This window comes from Emys orbicularis, chromosome 5 (genome assembly GCF_028017835.1).
Source record: "Emys orbicularis isolate rEmyOrb1 chromosome 5, rEmyOrb1.hap1, whole genome shotgun sequence".
In the NCBI taxonomy this organism is placed as follows: Eukaryota; Metazoa; Chordata; order Testudines; family Emydidae; genus Emys; species Emys orbicularis.
Window position 1 is genome coordinate 138,678,678 of NC_088687.1, and position 26,360 is coordinate 138,705,037.

Genomic DNA, 26,360 nt, shown 5'->3' on the forward strand with positions numbered 1-26,360 from the left:
CGAGAGGGTTGTGTCACTCATTGAACATAATTAATCGCGCCCTGAAAATAGATCACCTGCAAACCATGGTACTTAATTACCTACTGTACTAGCTATTGCGCTCATTGGATCAGCTACTTCCAGCAAAGCTGACATATGTCTCATTGCCCTGCTGAACTTGGTAAACCAAGTACGGAAACAGATATATCAGATGTTGAACCTGATACGCAGATTTTCTGTCGGACCCGATCATGTAACTAAGGTGAAGGTACTGTCAACCAGCTCTTCTCTTTGCGCATTGGGGACAGAGTGCCAAAGACTATTAACCTAAAAGATTTTAATCAGTTTTCCTCCTTGCTGCCATCTTGCTCAATCACAAAGCGGACAGCACCATAGCAAGAAAGCAGTAAACAGTGACACAATACAGGAAATCACTGGGATTGGTGCATTTCAAGCTTGAAGTCGAGCAGCAGTTAAATTTAGAAGTGGATACTAGCCAGGGGGATTTGGTGGCTTTCCACACCTGGGCGCTCAGCTCAAGTCTAAGTGAAATGAGTTTGATGGTCTAGCTTGGTTCACAACAAAAAGAATCCACATTACAAATGCCACCATACGCATGTTGGCACAACAGGCCACCTCTACTCATCGAACATCCAGGCTTTGGCTTTTATAATGGAAACTGAATTCTCTCACCAGGAGAGGCAGAGACGGGGAGGGAGAGGCAATACATTCCCCAGGACATCATAAATGTTCTATCAACTACAGTTCAGAATCGTACCCAGTGATCCATGTTCTTGCACTTTTCTGTAGAAAAATTATAGACGAATTTTCTTAGCTTGAAGGGCAACCATGGGCATTTGTGAAGAAGCAACAATGCTGGAGATGCCATAAGGATTATGGACACAACACAGTGAAAGAAGGTATTAGAAGTTGTCAGGCATTTCTGGAACTTCTTAAAATATTCTGGCAACCTCCAATACCCTCAGCTCTTGACACAATCCTGGTTCTTTGCTGTAACACAAGCCAGGCCTGTAGCCCCGGGGATAGAAATGGGAGTTCAAGGCATATTTTCTTTAAGCAACTTGATATCAAATTGGCAATGCTATGTGCTTTTCACTTCTAACATCCACAGGCCTCCTTGGAAACACACCTAGGAAAATTAGACAATCACATCACTTCAGTATTTTTGGAAGCTCAAGAGATGAAAGAAAGGCCTGCTCTAGTCAAGAACAGCACCAGAAAGCTAACCATCTAAAGAGGTGCTGCATACAGCAGCACAACAATCATATAACAGAAATTATGAATGATTCATAATTGTCTGAGATGGCACGAGTTGCCATGCCCTCACCTTAAAGCTAGCTCAGAATTTGCACAGGCCAGTGAAGATTGAGTAGCCTGCTATAGTGACACATTGCCAATGTCTTTGGAATGGAGAGTAGAAGAGTAGATTTTGCCGCTGATGTATGATCCATGGAAGGAATGTGTGATGGTCAACACAAGGAGAAGAGAGAGCAACGATTTAGCAGCAGTAGCCAATGCCATGGTATGGGAAACAGAACAGGGCAAACAATTTATTAATTTAAACCATCCCTACTGCTGCCAGCTAGCTTCCAGGTATAAATGCACATTTTAAAAAGTGACCCTCTCACTGTTCTAGGTGACTTTTATCTCTATCTATTCAGACATGTGCAAAGTGAATGCTTAGCAGAAATCTGGAACATGATGGCTATTCTTGAGGTGAGACCAATGTATCTTCTCCCATTGACATTTCTTTCCTCTCTCTTCGAGATAGCAAATGAAATATTTGTTCCGATTAACTCTAGGTCTACAATCCAATCAGCTTGAACCAAAATTCCTGCTTCTCCCAAGATCATACCGTTGAACTATGTTTTCCTGATGATGGTTTCAATGTAGTGAAATGGAAGGTGCACACCTCTCCAAAAGCTGGCTTAATTCGGTGGCTCAGTTGGAGAAGCATGTTTTAGAAGCTGGAGATTTTTTGTGTGTGTGATCCTAATGCAATATGCAGTGAGTCAAGGGCTTGTAATGGTCATATTTCAGCATCTTAGTGTATTGTATTTGTTTTTATATGATTGTATCCCTAATTCATGGGCAGTTCATCAGTGATGTGTGTTTCTCACAATACAGTTATCTGATTCTACCTTGAGATGTTTCACCAAGTAGCATGTTTGGCCAGAAAGTAGTTTTAATTTTTTTATGTCACTACCCTAACAGTGACCTGGTGGTATGTAACCAGCTAGCTTTTAACATTCAATAATGCTTTCAAACTTTGCCGCTGCTTGGTGGAGATTTTTGTGTGTTAGTTTCTGAGCAATCTGGAAGGCAGATTGTACCTCGTTCAGCAGCCCATACAGCACCAGCGTTCTTTAATACACACAACAAATCTCAACATATCCATTTCAATGTGTAATGTAACAACAGAATTTCATCAGCGTTAAAAAGAACTTTCAGACCCGCAGACCTATTTATCAATTAAGATTACATCTCTACCTGATCAGGATGACTTCTAGCGATACCATTAAGTGCCTACAATCTACAGCCTTTAAAAAAAAGTGTATTATATTTCCCAGTACCCTCATAATTTTGGCAGATGTTGGCAACTAATTTAGGTTACAAAATTCCAGTCATTTCACAAGCATTTACTACTCCCTTCTGACTCCAGTAGAATACAGCACAAGGCCCTCTTAATTAACAGCAATCGTCATCTTTTCAGATCCAGTTCTTTGGCAATATTTATACATAACATTGTGCATATCTATCTAAAGAGCTTATAATAAAAGAAAACTTTTGGTTATTACATTCTAATTGTCTTAACCTTCACACAGGCATTAAAGTGCAGAAATAGTTCTGTTTAGCAAACTCTCTTTTCTTAGTTAGCCTACTTCCTGGAAATGCCTGCTTACGTCAGTAAAAAGAGAAGCAAAAGAACTTTCATTTGTAACAGGAAGGGAAAGGTACTTGTATGAAAATCCTGACTTTTTTTGGTCTGAAATAGGATCATCTTTACCAGTATCTTGTGAGCCTGATATAATTCAAGACATTCTGACATAGTCAAGCTTTTCATCTGATACCCATAGATTAGAATGTAGGGCCAGATCCTCAGATAGAGAAAATAGGAAGTGTGCTATTGACTGATGATGATTTACATCAATTGATTCTCTGGCCCATGATTTATATAGTGAAAACCCTGGGGGGAAAAAAAATCTAACAGTCATGTTTATGGTAAAAAGAAAATACACGCGAGATTGAAATTGCATCACAAACTGTTCCAAAACAACAACTTATAAAAGTAGTTAGGGTGCTTATTTTAGCTGTGAGGGTTAATTTGCCTCCAAATCACGTTGAAGTGTAACTATTTCTATATTTTACATTGCTTAACTCAGCGACATTTGTCACTGCATCTGGACTGCTATTTTCAGAGAGACTTAGAGAAAAGTAAAGGGCATTTTTGGTTCTTTCAAGAAACTGAGAAAGAGCTCATTTAAAATATGTTACTCCTGCAAGCGCTTTTGTTAAGTGCAACATACACAGTCTGCCAATGCAAAAATGACAGGTTGTGGTAACTCATGTAAGTTTACAAGGTGAACAATGAACCCTATGGTAGCTGTTCTATTGCACATCGTTTTTTAGGGTTTTCTTTTCCTTTTTAGTCCTACAGTATTTTCATGCAGTTTGCAGGTATGCTCATAGGCTTTTCTGTAACTAGATTTATCGTATGTGTACAGTGAAATTCACCTCCTGTGCAGAGGGTCAACCCAAAACCTATGGACAACTTATGTTCCATGAGACTGCACAGAGATGAATTTCACCTATGCACTTTTACTTGAAACAGCTGCTTTGCACGCAGCATTCACGCCCCACTCCCAGTCAGGGGATCCATCATGTGCTTTATACCCGCTCATGCACGGAGTCTGATTTTTCACATTGTGAGGTCTGCTGTTAGAAACACAAACACTGGGAGCCCAGGCGTCAATGACATAACACAACAAATGTGTAGTTCGAACATCCATGTTTTCAACTCGCAGGTCACTCCAAAGTATTTGAGACACCCAACCTTCTTTTCAGGGGGTTTCATTTCAATGTGTTTTACACTGGGAAGGAAAGAATTTGTTGGAAAATTGTCTTATTGCAATTCATATCTGACCATGGATATCAATACTGTTCGCTTTTGGAGTCACCTAGCCTTTTTTGTTTGGACTGGCACAGACTGCCCTCTGGACCATACAACAGTCTTGTTTGCTGAACATTCACCTCATCCTTAGGTGAAATTAAAGAAATGAATAAACTTTAATTTGAAACTTCTGCAATGACTAATAGCAAGCCTACTATAGACCTGATGCCAGGATTAAGAATATTAGTCAATGTGCATAATTTAGTTGCCTTTAATTCTTATCTTCTTGTTCTGGATCATGCAAAAAGCGTCAGATCTGTTTGTTAGTTAGTTAGCCATGTTTGTTACTATAGCGATTTCTTTTTGGTGTGCTAAGACATTCCTAGTAAAAACAAATTAATGGCAATGCCCACGTTTCATTTATTAGGAGCGCCAAATTAGGCCATGCCCTTCACAGCACATCCGCAGGAGTTGAGTAGAACATAAGGTTACATTTTCAAGGTAATACAATGCTGCTTAGATGGCTAATGAAGTAGAGAATCTATTTCCCTGCAATTACTGTGCTCAATGTTTATCCCCGACAGTAACGTATACACCCTTAGGAACAACCTGGTGCTCCTTCATTGGATTGTCAATGGGAAACTTATGAAACTTCAAAGAGAAACTGAACACTCGGCTCTCAGTAGTTTCCTTCAAAGCTGTAGGCGATTGCATTATGATGGAATTCCTTTGAGTGTTATTAAAAGCAAACGAATTATTGAATGAGTTACTGAGTTTAGGTTTATAAGTTTGGTTTTAGCATATGAGCTTTCTTCCCCAGTTCCTCTCAGTGATGGAGAGATGTGTTTTTTACTTCGTAAAGAAAGCCAAATCGCCGATTTATTCTCTCTGATAAATCTCACCGCCAATTATTGTGCAAACAATTTGCTTGAAACAAAACACTTGTTTGCGCTAATCTACTGTCTGTTTGCATTTATTGTAATGTGATCCTAATTTTTGCTTTTTAAAATTATCTTCATTGCTCCACTTTCTTTTCTTGTAAAGTTTGCCCCTAGCTGCACTGCAGATCAATATGGAATTCTGCTAAAGGATAGCTTGTTTCACAGTACTTCAAGTATAGAAAAACTGACCATAACACCAGCTAAATTAAATAAACCAAAAGATAAAATAGATAGCAGGAGAGTTAGAATTCATACAGAAATATAATGTAATGTCTGGGGGTGGGGGAAAATGGGAGGTAGCTACAAAACTGAAACAGTGAAGTGACAAACAGAAATATTGACTAGAAAACAACCAACTTTCACTACATACTGTACATTAAAATTAAATGGAAAATTCACGTCAGAAAGGATGATGCAGGTCACAAAAGCCAAAGGACTAGAGGAAAATGAAGGAATGTTTGAACTTAGCAGTATGTTTAAAAATAATAATCAGTAATTGGGTTAATGCAGTTTGACAAAGAATGGCTTTGAATAAGAAAAAAGAAGCACTGAAGCAAAGGACAAATGTATGTCAACATAGTACAGGTAACACTGATTGCACAAGAACACTTTCAATATCTTGAAAGAATATGCCTATATATCCAATATATGTATAATATATATGCAAAATATATACACAAATCTAAATTATGTATGTATATATGTACACATAGGCAGTTCTGTACATATGTATATGCGAACATTAATGCACATGACTGAATTTTGCCACATTTCAGCATCCAGGTGAATTTGGGCACAACCAAAAAGGTTGCTGCTGTACAAACCTACAATTCTATATTTGATTACTGAGAAGTAACAGTGTAAAATAGGTTCAACTAATTCCCAAGCGGCTTAGACCCAGCTGTAATTACATCAGCATCACAAAGTGAATCCAACCTCTGAACATTTCTGGTACATATGAAGAAATTAAATACACAATCTCAGCACAACCATATTCTTTTGCTTCCCAGCCCATCCACTAATCAAGAACGTGACGAGATCACTACACGTCTCCTCTGACATAGGGCTATCCTTCTGGAAGATGAACTGGAGAGATGGGTAATTGCATTAAAGCTCCAAATTATTCAGTAATTCTGTAAAGCAAGGGTTGATTACTGTCCTTACATATCAATAGTGTTCTGGGAAAAGGGACAGCGTATAAAAAAGGGATCCCCCCCTAAAAAAGGGAACGCGAGGCAACCCTAGCACAGCACAATCCAACAAGAGAAACACATTGATCTGTGGGATTTCAAGTTTTAGGATGTAGAAGGTAACATTTCCATAAAGCTGGCTTGCCTCAAAACTCAGAAGAGTACTGGCCTCTCAATCCAAGGCTGTTTTGATCTGAAACTTGAATGGCCAATTGGTCTTCAACCGTGTATCTCCAAGTGCCAGACTAGAGCAGAAAGAAAGTCCTGGAGGTTCTAAACAAAAGAGAACTTCAGATAAATAATTCTACATCTCAGCAAGGCTGCCATTTCCTTCCGATCCGAAAAGCTGTTCGTTGTTCTCAGAGCAGAGATTCATTTTTAGTGCTCCGCGTCCATAGCATCTAAGTATTTTGCTTCAATGATCCTAGGAAGCAGGTTATACCTACGAGTGAACAGAGAGAATTAGATTCAGGTTAGTGCTGCAATAAGGGTTATGCTCATCCTTTTCCAGGCTCTTCAGAGCTGGGTGTGTCTGGGGCAATTCATGCAACTTGCTGATTTACATCAGGTTTGTGAAGCTGGAGGGAAAACACAGCCATGTTTGCTCACATCGCGGGAATCCCTGAAACGGCAGTGTTGCAAAGAATTGCCTAGAACAAATTGCCCTCAGCTGTCAGGGCAGCATCTCCACCATGGCCAGTGCTGGTGCTCCCTCTCCCCTCTGAAGGCGGCAAGGATGGAGTGGAATGTTGGCCTCGCCCCCACATCTGTGTCCCTGGCTGGTTTGGGGGAGGCAGCTGACCAGCTTTTGATTGGTCGAAACAGAACATAAATAGGCCTGAGGAGCTGACGTGTTCAGGAGGGATCTAGCTTTCCTAGAATGTCATTTCCCTCTCTAATGTCTGGTGTTCAAAAGTCACAAAGCAGGACCCAAAACATCATGAGACTGGCTTAAAACAGGACGCCATTTCAAATAAAAGAATACATTTGAGTTCCTTTTACTAGAACCCAAATAAACAAAAGTCATTAAGATTCTCAGACACTTAATGCCTCCAAGAGCTGGGGCTTTAAGAAAACACACCAAATATTGCTCGTGAGTGCTAGCACCACTGCTTTTACAGTCACTCGTCTTTTGCTTCTGCCCACTTCACTGTGTTCTACATGTCTTGTCCCTGTGAGGTCTTTGCGGGAGGGACTGCCTTATTCCATGTTCCAACCAGGACCCCATTGTGCCGGGCACGGTACAGATTGGGGCCTCTGGAATCTACTTTTATACAACATAATAATAATGGTATCTCCTTTGAGTGAAACAAACACTAAGTGACAACGCAGTCAACATTAATAAGCTTTCTCCTTAATATATTCTACTGGATATTTGTAGATTAATCCTCTGCTTCCTCAACAGCACAGGAAGTTACTTTTCAGCTATTTAAATAATAAAGACAACAATGTAATAAGCCTGGTTTAGATTTAGAGCTCCTCAATTGGTAGCCAGGAAAGGAGATTTCAAATCTCACTAACTGCAGCGCAATGTCCTAAACTCCTCGAATTGATCCGACATGAGATAAACACTGGAAAATGAAAACATCCTGGAAAACAAACTCTGTTTGATCTACATTCAATTCATGTTGTGAAACACAAATGATTGTGCAAAGAGGAAAAGGGATGCTTAAAATACTCTCCTATCCATGGGGATACAGTGCCAGAGAAGTCATGTTTAGTCAGCAGCATCCATGCTTCCCCAAAGCTCTGACCCTGCTAAGAATTGAGAGAGGTCACATTTTCTCCGGATGGAATATTCCATTACAGCCAGGGTAGAGTCTCCCAAAATAATTACTCCTGGGGGCATTCTGCGCCAAAACATTAAAAATTCTGCACACAATATTTTAAAATTCTGCAAAACTCTGCAAATTTTATTGGTCAAAATAACACTACATAATCACACCAGTTTCAATTATTTTGGTAAGTTATTTCAAAATACCTGTCAGCAAGTATGTCTGTAAGAACATGGACACACGCAAAAATTCCCCCAGGAGTAGAGAGTTAAAGAAACCCCCTATGCCAACCCAGTTCCTCTTTCTCTGCCCTCTTCTCCCCACCAGAGTCCAGCCATGGGGCCAGACACCCAGACCTCTCCCCGCAGAGCTCAACTGTGGGCTCCCGAGCCAAGGGATCCAGAGGGAGAAACACCCTGATGCTTGATCCCAGGCTTACATGGAGTTTCCTGCATGCTGCCCTCGCCTTCCCTCAGGGCATGCTGGGAACTGCAGCTGCCAGGAACCCTCTAGCTCCCTCTCCCTCCCCCCAGCAGTGTCTTCTATGTGCGAGCTGGGCTCTGCCGAATCCAGTGGCCCCTAGTGGCACTGCAGCCCATTTCTGTGGGGGAAAGGAAATTCTGTGCGCACAATGTTAATTTCTGCAAAATTCTGCTGGGACTCACTGGATACGGATTCAGTTCCCAGCTCTGCCAAACACTCCCCGTGTGACACAATCTCCCTTCCACTTCCTTATCTATAAAATGGATATAAAACCCAGTGTCTGTCTTGTCTATTTAAATGATCAACGATGTGGGGGCAAGGACTGTCACTTACTATGTGTATGTACAACACCTAGCACAACAGGGCCTCGAGTCTTGGTTGGGGACTCTCAGCAGCAGGGTGAGTTGATTTAAAGCATGATTTCAAGCACCGAGTGGAAAGCTTTCATTTAATTAATCAATTTTAATCAACTTTTCCATTTGTATTTCAGTTATTTTCTAAAGCAGGGGTCGGCAACCTTTCAGAAGTGGTGTGACGAGTCTTCATTTATTCACTCTGATTTAAGGTTTTGCGTGCCAGTCAGACATTTTAACGTTTTTAGAAGGTCTCTTTCTATAAGTTTATAATATATAACTAAACTATTGTTGTATGTAAAGTAAATATGATTTTTAAAATGTTTAAGAAGCTTCATTTAAAATTAAATTTAAATGCAGAGCCCCCCGGACCGGTGGCCAGGACCTGGGCAGTGTGAGTGCCACTGAAAATCAGCTCACGTGCTGCCTTCGGCACGCGTGCCATAGGTTGCCTACCCCCGTTCTAAAGAAAGGAACACTCTCACTGGTTGATATAACCATTAAAACATGTTGATGTACAGCTAAATAGAGCCTTTAAAGTAGATTTGGTATATCTTTTTGCTACTCAGAAGGGTTCACTGTTACGATGTACATTTATTTAAGCAATTATATAGCTTAGTATGTTCAGATTCTTATCAATTGTACATTTGTGTAAGTTAGAAAATGGTCAACGATGGGTGAAGCCATAAATATTCATAATTTGAGAACTGAGCCAATCGGAGCAAAGGTAGGGAGAAGCTATAGAAAAGGAGTATGAGACCACCCCTGTGGGCTCAGTGGATGATCCTGACAAGATACATGATGGTGTCTCCTGGAGTCGGAGGCTAGGTCCTAGCGTCTGTAGTGACTTTGCCAGCCTCTTGCGCCCAGTAGCACAGCCCCTGGGTCCCCCACAGGATCAAGCCTTTAATACAGCACATGTCCTATTGTGCCATATTCATCAAGATTGGCTTCAAAAGTTGGATGTTTATCCTCTGATTCTCTCTCTCTCTGTAGGAAAGCAGCCTTTAACTCAAAAGTTTTTGATAGAGGCTCATGGATTCAGCATATTTAATTTTTATTTAAATGTTTTGATTATAAGAAGTTTAGACCTTAACATATTTTGTATTAAATTCAGATTTCATGGTAAACAGGTTTATTTTGTCAAGAAAAACATTAATTTAAATAAATTTAAATAAAAAATCCAATTCCCCCCCCCAAGAAAAACCATCTGTTTTTATTCACCCTGCTTAGCCCTGCTGTAACACTAACTAATGAGGACAAAAATTCAGGACACAGAGAAGTAACGGTTCTCACAGCTACAAACTTGCTCTGATTGCACATACTGAAGTATCCATCTTGCAGTCTAAGCAGTAATCCCTAATATTGTCTATGTGCAGTGTGAGATAGTGAATGTTGCTATGAGAATTGTAACTTGGAGTGCAGGGGACTGGACTAGATGACCTCTCAAGGTCCCTTCCAGTCCTATGATTCTATGATTCTGCAATTCCTATTTTTTTTTTTAATACAGTTAAACAATGTAACCTCGATGTTGTTGTATGTGGGGGTTTTGTTGTTTTTTGCAATCCAATCCCCTCCCCCCTTCTAATTAAAGGAAAGCAAAACATATGCAGGATAACATTTAAATGATTTCACTTCCATTTTCAATCCACACCTTGATCTACTGTGAGCTGTGAACAGTTCTCCTGACAGCAGGGCTCGATGGCAAGGTGGTACAAACACCTGTGGATGGTCTGCACTAGTGCTCCCTGTATTACTGTAACGCCCAGTTGTCAGCAGGCGGGATCGAACCTGGGACCTCTGGAGCTTAGTGCGTGAGCCTCTACTGCATGAGCTAAAAGCCAACTGGCTGTTAGCTAAGGCTGTAGAGCAGACTCATTTTCCCTCTCTCCTAAGTGGTCTCGGTGCCACTAGATGGGACAGAACACCACACCCAGGAGGTGTGGGGGTTACATTAGCACCAGAGGTGACGCACTGTTGTTACAGCAACCAAAAGAGAATTACCTAAAATTTTCATTTAGACACAGCCACTGAGGGGAAGGGAAAGGAGATGCTCACACATGTGCTGCTGTCATTGTCCGGCTGGAGGCATTTTCTGCAAGGCTGGGTTAAGTGACCAGCAGCTCATACGGAAAAGCAGCAATTAAGGGCAGCAACAGAAAACGACAGTCATCCAGAGCCTAATCCTGATCCTAATGGAGACCACGGCAGTTTTGATGTTCCCTTCAACGGGGACACGATTGGGCCATTAGTTTCCACCTTTGACACACACTATTCATTTGCAATCTTTTTCTTGCAGATTCTCCGAGCAGCCCCCAGTGTCTTTTGGATCAGGTGGGAAACGCTGCATTGTAATGCATCAAAGGCAGTAGGGCATCATTAAACTGCTACAATGCTGGCCAATGCCCAACAAGCATGCTTAGAAGTGATTTTTAATAGCTTATTACTGTTTGATGTTTAATTCATTTCCCACCACACCTAAGAAAGGACAGAATACGAAAGACGGCGTCGGTCAATTGTTTTATTTAATGAGCCAAAAACCCCCAACTCCTACAATGCTGAGAAAATGAATTTCTTTCACTCACTAATGGCCCCTAAAGCATCCAGGGAGTCTCCCGAAATTTAGACCAAACCCCCCCCCAAAAAAACAAATCACTTCTGGGCCACTATGGCAAATTTCAGCCAATTGTGAACATGTGCCAATGTAATCTTAACACGAGGGAGCACTGCCCAGGAGACTGCTGTAATTGTGCAGAGGTTTGAAGCTGTAAAGCACTAAGTTAACACTAAGAGTTCTTTAGGAGAACATTCGTTACTGTATGTAACAATTCTGCTGAGAGTAACTAGTTACAGGTTAAGCTGGGGTGCTGCATGCGTAATCTAGGACATTACAGGTTGAAGACTCAACCACAGCTTTACCCCAATCAAGGGATTGTCATGCTACCCCTAGAGCAGACCAATCTGCCTTCTGCGTTCCTCCTTGCTTCTGTGCTACAGTCTGTCTCGGTCATGGGTGGCTTTCACTTAGATATCTTAGCTGGTGTATATGGTTCCAAGGCTCCCTGCCCCACACCACCTTGGGAAGTCCTGAGAAAGATCCCATCCACCGCACACTGCTAGTCATGATCCTGGTAGCTGGTTCCAGGGGAGCAAGTTGGCACCTTGTGTGACCACTCAAGCCAGTGCAGAATATGGCACAGGATCACAGAGAAATCGAAGGGCGAGTCTACACTACAGTGCTACATGGGTGCAGCTGCGCCGCTGTAGCGTGTCTGGTGAAGATGCACCATGCCGATGGAGGAGCGCTCTCCTGTCACCATGACGACTCCACCTTGGCAAGAAGCGTAAGCTACGCTGGCAGGAGAGTGTCTCCCGCCGACATAGCGCTGGTGTGGACAGCGCAAAACTTGCATCGCTCAGGGAGTGCGGGGGCTTTTTCACACCCCTGAGCAATGTAGTTTAGATCAACTTCAGTGGTAGTGTACACCTGCCCTAAGTAGTATGTAGTTGCCTAGTCAGAAGCCAAACAGCCTGGCCACTCAGTGAGGTGTCTTTGGTACAGAGAGCGTCTTACCTGATCGGGATCATTCCTATCATAATGAGAGGAAAAATCATCTTCATGTACGGTAACGGTGACATCCCAAACCCACAGAGGATGAGGAGCTGAAGAACCTGTAGGCCTGTGAAATAGTGGATCTTCCTCTGAGGGACCCTGCGGATGTAATGCGTCGGAGGGTAAGCTGTCTGTGAACGAGAGAAGAGGTATATGTCAGGCAGCAATAGACAAATCAGTCCAGGTGGGAATAAAGTCTAAAAAGTGTGCCCATTAGAGAAATTATTTTAGGGAAACCATCAACACACAGCTGTAAGGGTTCATATCACACATCAAGTCAACGGGTAGATATCAGAAATACACAAATGGCCCTGCAGATGTTGAAGGACTTTCTAAGCGGAGTACTGGCCCGTTCCTTAAGCCAAAAGGGCTGAATTGGGGATTTCTAGGGTTAAAGCTAATACTGGCAACAGAACACAGAGAATGACTGGGCAATAAAAAATGGGGGAAAACCAGAGATAGACTCGCCTCGAGGAACATCTGGAGCACAAGAAATACTGATATAAATGCCATAATTAGATTCCCCTGTGTATGATTAGCAGCACTTTGTAGCAACATGTAAAATATCCGGGGGCGAGGGAGAGTGTGTGCATCATGTGGTGATGCTATGTTAGGCAGATCTGTTTGCGTGCTGCTCCCATTTGAGTTTGTTTTCTATGTTTTAATCATTTGAGAACTTTCCATCTTCTCTTTAGGGGACAGACTTCAGCCCAATCTGAGATCGAGCAACTGTGGAACTTCGCTGGGGAGAGGATAGAAGAGACCCCACACAAGGAGACGGCAATGTAGTGTGAGTAGGAGTGACTATCCGCTGATGCTGATATAGACGAATGGATCTAGGATCACAGAGCCAGTTATGCAGGTTTCCTAACCTAGATACAACAGGCTAATCTGTACTAAAACAGATATTATTTGTTATTTATGTATCATAGCACCTAAGAGCCACGTCATGGGTCAGGACCCCATAGTGCTAGGTGCTGTACAAACACAAAATAAAAAGACAGTCCCTGCCCCAAACAGCTTACAACCTAAGTATAAGACAAGAGACAACAAATGGAGTACTCTGCATACAATATCCATACCCATTCTTTATTTACAAATGAGTATATTCAATCAATGGAATCTACAGTACCTGTGATATACTAGGTAGCAGTGGGGTTCAACAGATGCCAAATAAAATTAGGAGACTGTTTTTCCGTTAGGACCAAATCCTGGGCTCAGCTGAAATCAATGGGAGTGTTGCCAGTGAAAAAAAGAGTTACTAACCTTCCGTAACTGTTGTCTTTTTGAATGGACGTGTGCAACACATCTCAATCTTGGTGCGTATGCAATCTGCACAAAGTCGTTGGAAATATTTCCCTCTGGTACCCATCCGGGTGACTCAAGGGCCACTATGCTATGGTGCGCCACTGTGTGCTGGTATAAAGGGCCCAGTCGCCCCAGAACCATCTCAGTTCCTTCTTTCTGGATTGCTCCGATGCAGAGGGATCGGAGGGTGGGTTATGGAATGGACATGGGCAATACATTTAGAAGAATACCAGTTACAGAAGGTTAGTAACAGTTTTTTCTTCTTCGAATGATTGCACATGTGCATTCTATTCTCAGTGACTCAAGCCGTAAAGTAGGAGGAGGGATCCAAGTTCATGGACATACAGAATGGAGCACAACTTGTTCAAATTTAGCTTCACCTCTAGAGTATTGGATGATGGCATAATGGGATGCAAAGGTGTGAACTGAAGAGCAGTTTGCTGCTCTACAAATTTCCTGGATAGTGAACACACCAAGGCTACTTGTGATCTTTCTTATGTAATGTGCCGTCACTTTGCTGGGTGGGGAAATGCCTGTAAGATCATGACTTACACTAATGCAGGAGGTTACCCAAGATAAAGTTCTTTATGAAGAGACTGGGAGACCCTTCATTCTGTCTGCAATGGGTCTGAATGGTGGGTTGACAAATGGAACTCTTTAGTTCTATGTAGAGTGCCAAAAATCTCTTAACACCTAGAGTATGCAGGCATTGCTCCTCTCCGTTGGAGTGTCGTTTTGGGGCAAAAGATAGGTAAGTAAATCAACTGGTTAATATGAAAATTAGATACCACTTTAAAGAGAAATCTTGGATGAGGGTGCAAATATACTTCAAACCTTAAAGAAGACTGTATAAGGCGATTTGCCCACCTTCCTGCATGCAGCTCAGCTACCTTCCTGTCCGAAGCAATAGCTACCAGAGGCTCAAATGGAGGCCTCATGAGCCTTGACAAAACTAGGTTCAAGTCCCAGGGCAAAGGAGAGGTTTCCTTATCTGAGGGTACAACCTTTCCAGGGCCTTCAAAAATCTGATTGTCATATCGTTAGAAAATATAGAACAGTTGTCCATATGGAGATGAAAAGCTGATATTGTTGCCAAGTGGACCTTGATAGAAGTAGTTGCCAACCTTGCTGTTTTAGATGCCATAGATAGTCCAGGATATGATGGATTGATGACTGCACTGGCGAAATCCTAGATTGACGAGACCAGATGGGAAAATGCTTCCACTTCAACATGTAAATAGACCCGGTGGAGGGCTTTCTGCTATTTAACAAGACATTGAGAGTTTGCTCCAAGCAAGACTCCTCTCTGGGATTTAGCCATGGAGCCTCAAAGCAGTTAAAAGAAGTGCCCACCAGTTCGGGTGGAGCAGCCCACCATGATCTTGGGAAATTAAGTCTGAGTCCAATGGAAGTGAAACTGAAGCATCCACAGACAGATCCAGGAGAACGGAGAACTAGTCTGCTGGGGCCATGTTGGAGGTACTAGTATAACCCAGGCATGGCCTTGTTTGATCCTTAGCAACACTTTGTGTAGGAGAGGAATTGCAGGAAAAGCATATGAATCTGATATTCTTTCTGTGAGCTTGATAAATTGCCACATGAAATCAGACATCTTTTAAATCAAGGACGGCAAACCAGTCTCCAGGATGGGAATAATGGAAGCCGGGGTGACCATGCAAAACTTTATCCTTTTGAGAAATCTGTTGAGCTGGAACAGGTCTAAAATTGGTCTGATACCTCCCTTTGCTTTAGGGATTAGGAAATAACGGGAAGAGAACCCCTCCCCTCTGAGACACTGCAGAACCTCCTCCATGGCTGCTACCCAAAGGCGTGACTGAACACCTGGAGGAGGAGATCCTCAGAAGAGCATCCCCTGAAGAGGAATGGGGAGGGGCAGAAACCAATTGAGGGTATATATCCTACGTCCACAGTGCTTAATAGACATCAGTCCAAAGTCATCTGGGACCAAGCACTGAGGCAGTGGGAAAGGCAGTTTTCGAATATGGGGAAGATGGAACCTGGAATTCTGAAAATTGGCACGGCGTTCTGTAGTGACCCACCAAAATGCCGGGTCACTGGATGGAGCAGGTATTGATGCAGAGGCAGAAGGAGGTGGTGGTCTGCATCTATAACTCCCACTCTTCTCTCTCTGCAGGTCCTGCTGAGGTGCAGGGGAAGAGTAATGATGGGTCTGCTGCAGGCAGAAATGTTTTCTGGATAGCTAGGGAGTGTACAACCCCAAAGACTTTAAAGTCGCCCCAGAGTCCTTCAAACCATGGAGCTTAGAGTCTGTTTGCACCAAAAACCAGTGACGACCCTTCGAAGGGCAGGTCTTGTAATGTCTGTTGGACCTCTTGTGGAAGCCCCGAGGACAGTGCCCAATAGCTCCTGAGCATGGACACCACTGAAACCACAGTCCTACCTGCCAAGTCTGCTGCATCCAGTGCAGTCTGCAGCAAAGTTCTTGCTACAGATTTCCCCTTATTAACTAACAAGGAGAATTCCTGCTTAGGGTCCTCTGGCAGCATGTCCCTAAACTTTAACATGTAGTCCCAAACATTAAAATCATAATGTCCCAAAAGAGCTTGTTAGTTGGCAATCCCGTCTTGCAACCTCCAGTAGAATAAACTTTTCTGCCAAATAGATGATCCCTAGCAGGGTAGTAGCGCCTTGATGGATAGTGGCAAGAGCAGCTCTGAGGCTGGGAAGCACAGGCGCCAATTTCCGATTCAGAGGAGGACGAGGCTCCCTCTGCTGGCCAAGGACAGGCTGCTCCTGATGGTGCTGAAGACGGGTGGCGAGTCAGAGAAGAGCATCGCACTGCCAACACTGCAGGCTTCCCCTTCACTGATACCATCAGGCATGATGTCGGAGGCAATGGAGTTTGTAGTGGTACTGAGCACTGCACTGACAATACTGGTGTCTACTGGTACCGACTGCATGGTCTCCTGCACTGCCGGGGAAACCGGTACCAACAGGTTCAGCAGACCTCTCACTGCCACAGACGCCACCAGAGTGGTAAGTTCAAAGATGGTCTTGGAATGATGCAGTACTGCAGACATAGAAGGTGCTCCATCAGGCCCTGAACTCGATGGTACCTATGGAGTCAATGGTGCTGGTTTCTGTGGTATCAGAGGAGTGCTTGGGTTTCAGCTGCACTCTGTGCTTATCCCAAGCCTAGAGAATTTTGGTGCCAGTAACCTTCCTTAATGGTGATCTGCTGAGAGGTCGTATGCCTCTTCTTAGGCATGGGGAGAGTGAGCAGTGCTGGGTCTTGGGCAACATAGAAGATTCCTAACCAATGATGAAGGAGTCACTGCTGAGTCCAAACAGCTGGGCTCTGCCAGAGGTCTCAGGGCTGCTGGCATGCGCATAATCTTTAGCCTGACTTCTCTGTCTTCCCTTGTCCTAGACTTAAAATCTTTGCAGATTTCGCAGCAACCTCAAATATGAGCTTCCCCTAAAGAATTCAAGCGGCTTGAGTGTGGGTTGCTCAGGTACATTGGCCTAGTGCAGGAAATGCAGGGTACCCATTGGTACCAAGAAATGGAAACCCCAAACTGGGAACTGAAAAAGAAACAAATCCTATCTACACTATGAACGAAGTACCACTCAGTTAGAAAACTATTTACAATGAGCACACAGAGCACGTGCTAAGGCAAGCCAAGAACTTCCAATGACAATCCCGGGCAGTAAGAAAGTTCTGAGGGGTTTCTTGGACCGCTGGACACAGTGGCGCACGGCAGCAGAGTGCACTTGAGCTACCCCATGGGTACCACTGAAAGAAAAATTTCCAACAACTGTGAGCTGGGCACGTGCTCACCAAGAGTGGAACACGCATGTGCAATCTCTTGAAGGACAACCATAATTTGGCCCTTATTACAATACCATAACGTATAAGGTGGAGATTCACATTACTACTTGTTGCTGTCTAACCTAGTGACTGGCTTTGCTTCTGTCCTGTTAACATCAGCAGAAGAACTAAATGGAATTTCTGCTCCACTTTGAAATTTGTTTCCATCCTGGATCGGAAAACCAAAATTTCCTGCCTAATAAAAATTCCAAAAAATTTCTGTTCAGGACCATCAAAATGTTTCCCATAAGGTAAAAACGTTTAATCACAACTTCATCATTTTGATTTATTTTGTGTCAATGTTTAGCTGATATTAAAATATAACATATATAAATGTAATATAATATTAAAATCAATATTTTAACATGTCAATATTGTTAAAATGCAATGAGAAAGTTGAAATGAATCATTTCCACTTTTTCCTGATGAAAATTTGGTCAAAGTCAACATGCCCCTGAGAATCAGTGCGAATTCGGCAAAACTGCATTTTCCAATGGAAAACTATTCTACTGAAAAATTGTCAATGGATTGTAATCGGTAGCTTTCCGGAATGACAGTCTACCTTGGAAGTCAACTGCTTATCAGCTGTGAAATGTAATTGGTTTCTAAAAATACTCTATTAGCAGGCGAACTGAAAAGCATTTTCACATGCCACGACCTGAGATAAGGGTTCTTTTTCCTCTCTTGCAATAACTGATAACTTCACTGAATAAGGCAGGGATATCTTCTGTAGCTGGGGAATGTAATTCTGAACTCAGGACATGGTGAGTAAGTGAAGGAGTAACTAATTTTTCACCAGCTAGCTTTAAACTGCATTTGTTTAGTTTAGACTTGCACAAACTGAACATTTCTAGTCACGATTTGAGATTTTAAACCTTTGTTTTATAAAAAGAAAAATGTTTCACTATGCTATTGGCTTCACTCGCTTCTCAAATTCATTGTCATTATACACCTGGTATTTTATGGGATTTATACAGCATACAGATATTATCCCTGTATGTAGACACTGTGGCTGGCTTTTAAAACATACGTTCCAGATATTTTACAGTCAGAGGGTAGAAATATATTAATACATGCCAAATCTATTTAATGGTATTGTTCAAGCATTTATGGCTTGTACTCTGCAAACACTTCAGGGTTTGTCTCCAGCAGGAGTAACAATAGAAGGTCCTTTGGAGCCCATTTCTCCTGAGGTGAAAGATTAGCACATTAAAGCTCGGTCACTTCTGTGCAAAACTCACAGAAGGGAAAAGTTGCTTGGGAAGCCCCATGTAACTGACTCTTCAGAGTCCCCCAGGCTGGAATGGGGTATTTTAAAGGCAACAAATGGCAGAGTTTAAGTAATTTAGAATACAGATAAAAGAAAACAAAGGCAACAGGAAAAACTGTACCAACCAAAGATAAGAACCATGAAACTAATGGGTGAACCATAACTATTCAGTCACGGAGGTGTTTCTGAATGCTGCATGCCCCTCTTTGTTTACTCTGACTGCAAGTTCTTTGGGCAGGGACTTGTCTTACTCCTGTGGTTTGGCATCCTAAGCATGCAGAGCTTGAGGCTCCATGGGGAACCGCACTCCCAGCACCACAGATTTCCAGCATGCAGAGATGTTTATACATCTGCCTGAACTGAATGTGGGTCAAGTCAATATTATTGTTTGTATTACAGTAATACACAGATGCCTCAGTCTGGATGAATGTTCTATCCCGCCAGATGCTATCGAACCCAAAGAGAGACGGACAGTCCTTGTAGCAGCAAAGAGCTTACAATCAGGGTGTTCCTCGCTTTTACGAGCACTAGTTTCACTCTTTTTTAATAGAAAAAAATAAAGTTACTGGCTAACCGTTGCCCTGAGGAATTTTCACTGGGAGCCGCATGCTCATGGTTGAGAGCCGGGTTCGACTCACTGTCTAACGTACACCAAGAGGTACTATAATTCTGAACGTTTTGGGGGTAAATTAAGTGCAAAGGGACTCAAACATGCCATCCCCATCGTTGTGAGAAGGGGTGAGTTCAAGGTCCAAAGAGCTTGTGCCTTGTTTGCCAACCTGCAAGGAAGTAAAAACCACACGACAAATATCAACACAAAATGAGGGTGTGATGCAAAGGCAGGCAATAAAAGCGCCTTCATGTATCAAGCAAAGGAGAGGAACATAAGGTTTTTGAAGCACCCTTCCTGTCAGGGTTAATGGCGAGCCCGTCAGGAATCCTGTGGTGGCCTATTGCCCTGTAATTATTATGGTGGCCGCACGCACAAGACAGCTTATATAGGGCGTGTGGTGTGTGAGGAGGATGGCTTGGGGAAGGAGGAGGCTAAAACACACATAATCATGGACTATTTAATGGCAATGTTTTGAAGCTGTAGTAATCAACTCATTATATGAGTTTCCTCAGGAAACAGAATGTAAGGCGCTATTTCTTGTTCCATATCCTGTGCAGTAAATTTCCAGTTCCAGGACGACTCTCTATACCTGTTCTTTCAGCAAGAGGGCCACCCTCTCGAAGAGCTGATTCCCATCAATGGAGGTCAGGGCGATGTACAGGAAGAGGCCATAGAGGACTGGCTTCGGGATCCACTGCAGTGGGAAGGGCAGGAGGAAGAGCGAGAGACCCACCAAGAAGTTGGCCACCAGTGTAGTCAGTCGTGTCTCCTTCACGCTCACTATCCTGTAGGTGGGAGAAGACACACAGTGACACGGAAGCAAAGACTGAGAAGGATAATGATAGGTCAACCCCCATGCTTACCGTTGGGGCTCACTCACAATGGGAGCCTGCTATGGGACATGTGTCATTCCAGTTCAACAATCATCAAGTATCTCCAGCCAAATGCTAATATTTTCAGAAGACAGAAACCCTCTTGGACTCAGTCCAGGTATTTAGCCCACCACTCAAACAGAGCAGCTGGATAAGTGCCAGGACCAAGTTTGCTTATTTAATTTTCTGTCTCTACTTTTGTTTTCTCCCAAGCTCCGAGGATCCTATCTGAGCTTAAACTAAACTATTTAGTTATCTGCAGTTTGCTAAACAGAATCACTTTAAAACATGCTAGAGCCCCCTTTCTGCACGTTAAACCTTCCCAGCACTACCTGATTTCAGACCGCACTGATGTGTGCATGTATGTTATTACACATATACATGCCCCCCTCTCCAAAAAGAAGTCAGGGAGCTGCTTCTGTGGAAACTCACTAGTGATCCACTTGAAAACACATTCTCCTGACTAAGTCGTCAGCATTTTTGATAAACACAAGAATCCCCTTGTTTATACACCAGGGAAAACGTTCAGAGAATTATGTAAGGAATTAGGAACTTAATCCTGTGGTGGCGTATGAGAGTTGCTCTGCAAATTTCCCATTAACCATGCTAAAAACATAATTACTTAATGCAAATTTCCAGAATTTGACAGATTTTTAGACTGACAGACCTGTCACTGGAAAAATATTGACAGGAAGTAAGAAAAGACAAAGTAACTTTAAAACACACTGTACAACACAGTCTAGAAACATTCCCGAATGTGAAACAGAGTGCCCCATGCAGTAAGCCAAAAAATAAGATAAGAAAAAAGGACATTGCTACCCTAAATGTGAGCAATCTCTGCCATTGTCCCACGTGCCTACCAAAAACAGCGAAAAGGGGAAAACTCCTCTCCCAGGATCCTCTCCCAGGATTATCAAAAAAAAAAAAAAAAAAAAAAAAGGACAGTTTACCTGTATTTTTGTTTCCTTATAAGGAAATCTAACCACCAATCCAGAGGTTAACTGCTGGCAAAGGCCTGCCTATATCAACACAGAGACAACTGGACTGAAGATTGTTTCGGTGCCTGTGAGTGGGGGAACCCACACTAGTGGTAAACGGCCATGCCTCATGGTTAGTGGGAGGGAAGGGAACCCGGGTTCTCCCACTCCACCAAGTTCCGACCAAGGGGCTCACTTGGATAGCATACGAAAAGCATCAGGTACTCTCTGCATGGTCTCTTCCAACAACTCTGTCCCTCTTCTGGATACGTTGTGACTTGCTTGTGGTTATCCCTTCTCACCTGGTCTATGGGCATCTACAGGCTGAGAAGTCCCGGCTTTGTGCAGCTGCCCTCCTCCTGGGGACCCCCCTTTATTGCAATGAGCGCAGCTCCTGTCCCTCTGCCTGCCACCCACTTGTGCTGAAGTGATTACTCCCTTTCAAATCCCTCCTCCAGCTAGAGCATACCCAGCAGGCCTGCCAGGGTGGGGCTACCTGGGCCCAGAATTGTTCCTGTGCCCGCCTCTCTCCATTGTGGGGTTTATACACCCCATCACTGCCATCCTGTGGTGACATTATCTGGATGTAGAACCTTGTATTCCAGATGACCTGCAACCAAGCTTCTGGTAACAAAGCATTTTAAAGTCACAGGAATGGAGATCCAATAGAACACATTTTTCTGTTTTGTATACACACACACACGCACACATTTCTGGGGCTTTGCAATTCCTTCTGGCCTATAGGAGATTTCCTGCCCTGTGGGGTGGATCCTTTCCACACTGAATTCTTGTAAAAGATATATTATGTAGACACTCCCTTACTGTAGGAGAGACTGAATTTCAAACCACCTATTTCATATAATAAATGCAAGAATGCAGCATTTAAGGTTGTGGTGAGATCCAGACTTAAATTCCCCAAAGTGAAGGCTTCTCGGGTAACGTAACCTTCCATGCCAATAAATATAAACTGTAACCTGTTACTCTTTAACAAGGGGGAAAAATAGAAAATATTATACTTGAATAACATGGCAGAATTAAGATAGATCAGTTAGTTACAAGATCTAAAGAATAAAGCCCATCTATTAAAAGGGGGGAATGCAAAGTCTTTTGAAGGCCATGTTTAAGCTCCATGGATGAGTGATACAACAGATCCAGGATCAAACCTAAAAATGACAGAAGGGTCATCAAAAGGAATTACCCTCAGTCTCCCAACTGCATTTGCACAGCAGAAATTGGAATCTGCTAACACTGGTCAAGACCCTCCTGCAAAACCTAGAACCACTGGCCAGATCCTCATGCAAAAATCCAGACTCCAAAGGGACAAGTTCTTCCCATTTTGCTATTTACAGACGATTACCCCAAATTCTGTAAGGACCTTTGGAAGAATTGGGATGGCCAGCAGTCAGTGAGGTGGATGGAATTCATTCCCCACTGGTGTGCATCCAGGCCTGGCTTGTTGCGGAACAAAGATCCTTGAGATGATGGACTCAGGCAAGCTGGAAGCATAACTGATTCTTTGATGGCTTGTGTCCCAGCATCAGTGACCATTCAGGAGCTTCTAGGACCAGTAACATTCTATTCTAGCCTCTCAGATGACCCTCTGTTAATAGTGAAACACGAGGGATGGAATACATTAGTTAATTTGGCCTGTCCAGGAAAATACTGAATGTGCCTATTAAAAGTGCCCCAGGCTCTCTTCAGCAGACAGTATACAGTGGGAATTTATGTTTGATGCAAACGGGTCAATTACTGGGCAGCCTCATGGTTCACAAATTTATCGGAATTGTTATTTTGAGCATTCACAAAGTGTACTAGGTGCCTCGTAAGCCAAGTAAAAGAGAGCTTGCAACCTGACCTGGACATGACAGAGCCAGAGAGGGCATTCCAAAGGAGACCAGGTCAGAGAGGGAGATAGGGCCTGTGTGAATTAAAAAAGCGAGGGTAAGAGGTTTGAACTTTATGTGCAGAACTGGATTAGATGATTATTTTCAGAGCCAAGAGATATAATTCTACCCATCAAAACAACTTGAAAGTCTAGCAGGGTAAATATAGGCTCCTGGTCCCCTCTCCTGATGGTTTAGGAACAACAGCGCTGATGGGTTTTGCTGGTGATATTAGTGCTGTTAGGTACATGGGAAATGGTCTTGATGCGAGAAGTGCTGTGAATCTGCTTCCAGCTCTAGGACACTATTTATAGGCAGCGCTCGTAGCACCGCTTATAGCAAAGTTTTCCTGACCAGTTGTCAGTTGCTTGCAACCTTGCCAGATTTCACCCATTGGGGCTGACATTTCCCATGCCGGGCGTCTTCCCTCACTTGCTGGAAGATTCTCTGCACCTTGAAGTCTTTAAACCATGATTTGAGGACTTCAATAGCTCAGACACAGGTTTGATACAGGAGTGGGTGGGTGAGATTCTGTGGCCTGCATTGTGCAGGAGGTCAGACTAGATGATCATAATGGTCCCTTCTGACCTTAAAGTCTATGAGTCTATGAAGTTGAATTATTCTGAAAAGTTTCTGGAAGAAAGGTTCAACTGTTTCCAAGAACAAGATTAGGGAAAATATGTTGTACCCATGTCAAAAAAAAAAAATTCTTACAATTGTTTGGTTGAGAAGCTCTAGCACTTCCATGCTTTGTAGCAAGGGCTTGAAATCTGGCCAGGCGAGGGGGGACAAGAGGGAATGTGCCCATTGCTGGCAAAATCTAACCAAATTTGTCCATTTTATATAAAAAGCTCTTCAAAATCAGTTCACACAGGCTCTGCAGAGACTTTTTAGAGTCTGGCAGCTAAGACTATGGCCCTAGAAGGCTTGTCATCAGCTGAGGAAATACAGGGAACTGGGGGAGACTCCAGAATATAATCCTAGCTCCTCTTCAAAGAATCCTTAAACCAAGGCTAGATCACTGGGCTCCTCGCTATATGCGGCGTAGCATCTTGAATTAATTTAGCTACACGATCAGATTCCAAGGTTGGCCTGGATTAAACTCTGATGCAGATTTCTCCGCAGACAAGGAAGAGGAAATTTTTTGCCCACTTCAGGGGAGGTTCTTGATTCTTGTGTTTACTTGTATCCATCATGTTCTGAGTCTGTAGCTTGGTTTCTTTCAGAGAGCAAGAGGTGGGAGCTTTCCGTACCCAGAGGTGAACGACCCTTTTTTGATTTTCTACTTAAGCTTTGCTTCAACTTCCCTCTCACAACAAGGCAGTTGAGGAGGAGGAAGACAACAATACATAGAGCCTCTTGTTTATAGTTTACAGCAGGGGTCGGCAACCTTTCAGAAGTGGTGTGCCGAGTCTTCATTTATTCACTCTAATTTAAGGTTTCGCGTGCCAATTTTAACGTTTTTAGAAAGTCTTTTTCTACAAGTCTATAATATATAACTAAACTATTGTTGTATGCAAAGTAAATAAGGTTTTTAAAATGTTTAAGATGCTTCATTTAAAATTAAATTAAAATGCAGAGACCCCCGGACCGGTGGCCAGGATCCGGGCAGTGTGGGTGCCACTGAAAATCAGCTTGCGTGCCGTCTTCGGCACGCGTGCCATAGGTTGCCTACCCCTGGTTTACAGCTTTGTGAGGAACAAGAGATCTGGAATCTCCACGGGAGCTGTAGAAGGCAGAAAATACTCCCATTCCCCAGCATCCAGTTCAAAGTTGTCATTTATATATCTAAGCACCTCAGGGCAGAATGAACACGAAGGAGAAGATTCTTAGTGTAGCTTATGGTCGTGCGCACCTACTTGCCTCAGTCCTGTCAACATTTTCCCAAGAGGACCTAATGGCAGAGGGGTGGCCCCAGGAAAGCTATCTGTGTAACAGAAATCTCTCAGCTTCCTGAGGTACAATGGAAGATGCTGCAGTGAGCTTTGAAACAGATCCACACTGATACTGTTTTCTACCCTTTGCACTATTGACCTCGCAGGCTTCAGACACGGGGGAGTAGCACTGGATATTTTTCTAATGAGACAAGCAGGCAGCGTCTGGCCAAACTACTGTCTCACTGCTCAGCAGGGCTTCAGCAGAGAGCTTAGAAATACTAAGATCTCTGAGGAGACAGAGTTCAACAAAAAGTTTTTTTCTTGTGGATTCCCAGATGAATCAAAAAAGTAGGGAAAAAAAGTACTGAGATATGGAAGACCTGGCTTCCCAGCAGCATACCTTGAGGCTAGCACCGAAAGAAAGTGCCCTGTCAGAGCAGTGCAACTGCCAGCTACTCCAAAGATGCAGAATAGTGGTGGTGTTTACAGTCAACCACAAGGTTTGATAGCTGGTCCTGGGACCAATAAGTGACCCCCAAACAATCTTTCTTCATCCCAGCTGCATCTGTGTTGATGTGGGCAGAACATTCCTAGCACCCGCAGTCTGGATTGGTGGAGACTGACAGGAAAGATTGTTCTGAATGATGTGAATTAATCATTTGTAGTGTTTAAAGAACCCCGGAAAACCCCTCAGGATGCCCAGACACACATCTCTTTCCTTCTATGGATTTGTCCCCAAAACTTACGTCTCATAGATGTGCCCGTTTTCAACCCTCTCTTCCACGTAGGCCAGTGCTCGGACGTGCATTGGGGAATGAGGGAACGCAGCATGTATCCATGGCAATCCGAAGACAGACAGTCCCGTGTTAATCAGAGCTACAAGGAGGAGGTCCCAGTGATAAGCTGTTCCTTTCACTAACCTGAAATAAACTCTAGTTAATAAAGTTTTTATGTGCACTCAACCATGTAGTAACAATGCTGCCCTTGCTATGACTGAGCTAGCAGGTTCATTGATGGACACTGATTGTGCAGCTCAACGCACAGAATTTTACAGACCTCCTCTTTTATAGAGGACAGTACATGAATTTGAAAGGTAATGAAAACGTGATTGCTGCCGGGGGAGAGCAATCAGTTTGAAAGAACAACTGAAAAGAGAAACATTTCCCATTATAAGAATGGTCTAGTCCTCAATTTCTTCAGCATTTATTACTGTCATATTAAACAGGATACCTCAACTCATT

At 43.0% G+C, this 26,360-nt stretch overlaps 1 protein-coding gene across 1 annotated transcript in view; it reads right to left on the minus strand.

Moving 5' to 3' along the window:
* Positions 1-6,620: 6,620 nt before the first annotated feature.
* SLC4A11 (solute carrier family 4 member 11) overlaps positions 6,621-26,360 on the minus strand; it is a 152,231-nt gene continuing 132,491 nt past the window's right edge. Inside the window, exons 18-21 of the mRNA XM_065405750.1 lie at positions 25,866-26,051; positions 20,100-20,295; positions 12,428-12,597; positions 6,621-6,684 (exon numbers count right to left, since the gene is read on the minus strand). Coding sequence (XP_065261822.1) covers positions 6,621-6,684; positions 12,428-12,597; positions 20,100-20,295; positions 25,866-26,051 — 616 coding nt within the window. The remainder of the gene's footprint in view (positions 6,685-12,427; positions 12,598-20,099; positions 20,296-25,865; positions 26,052-26,360) is intronic.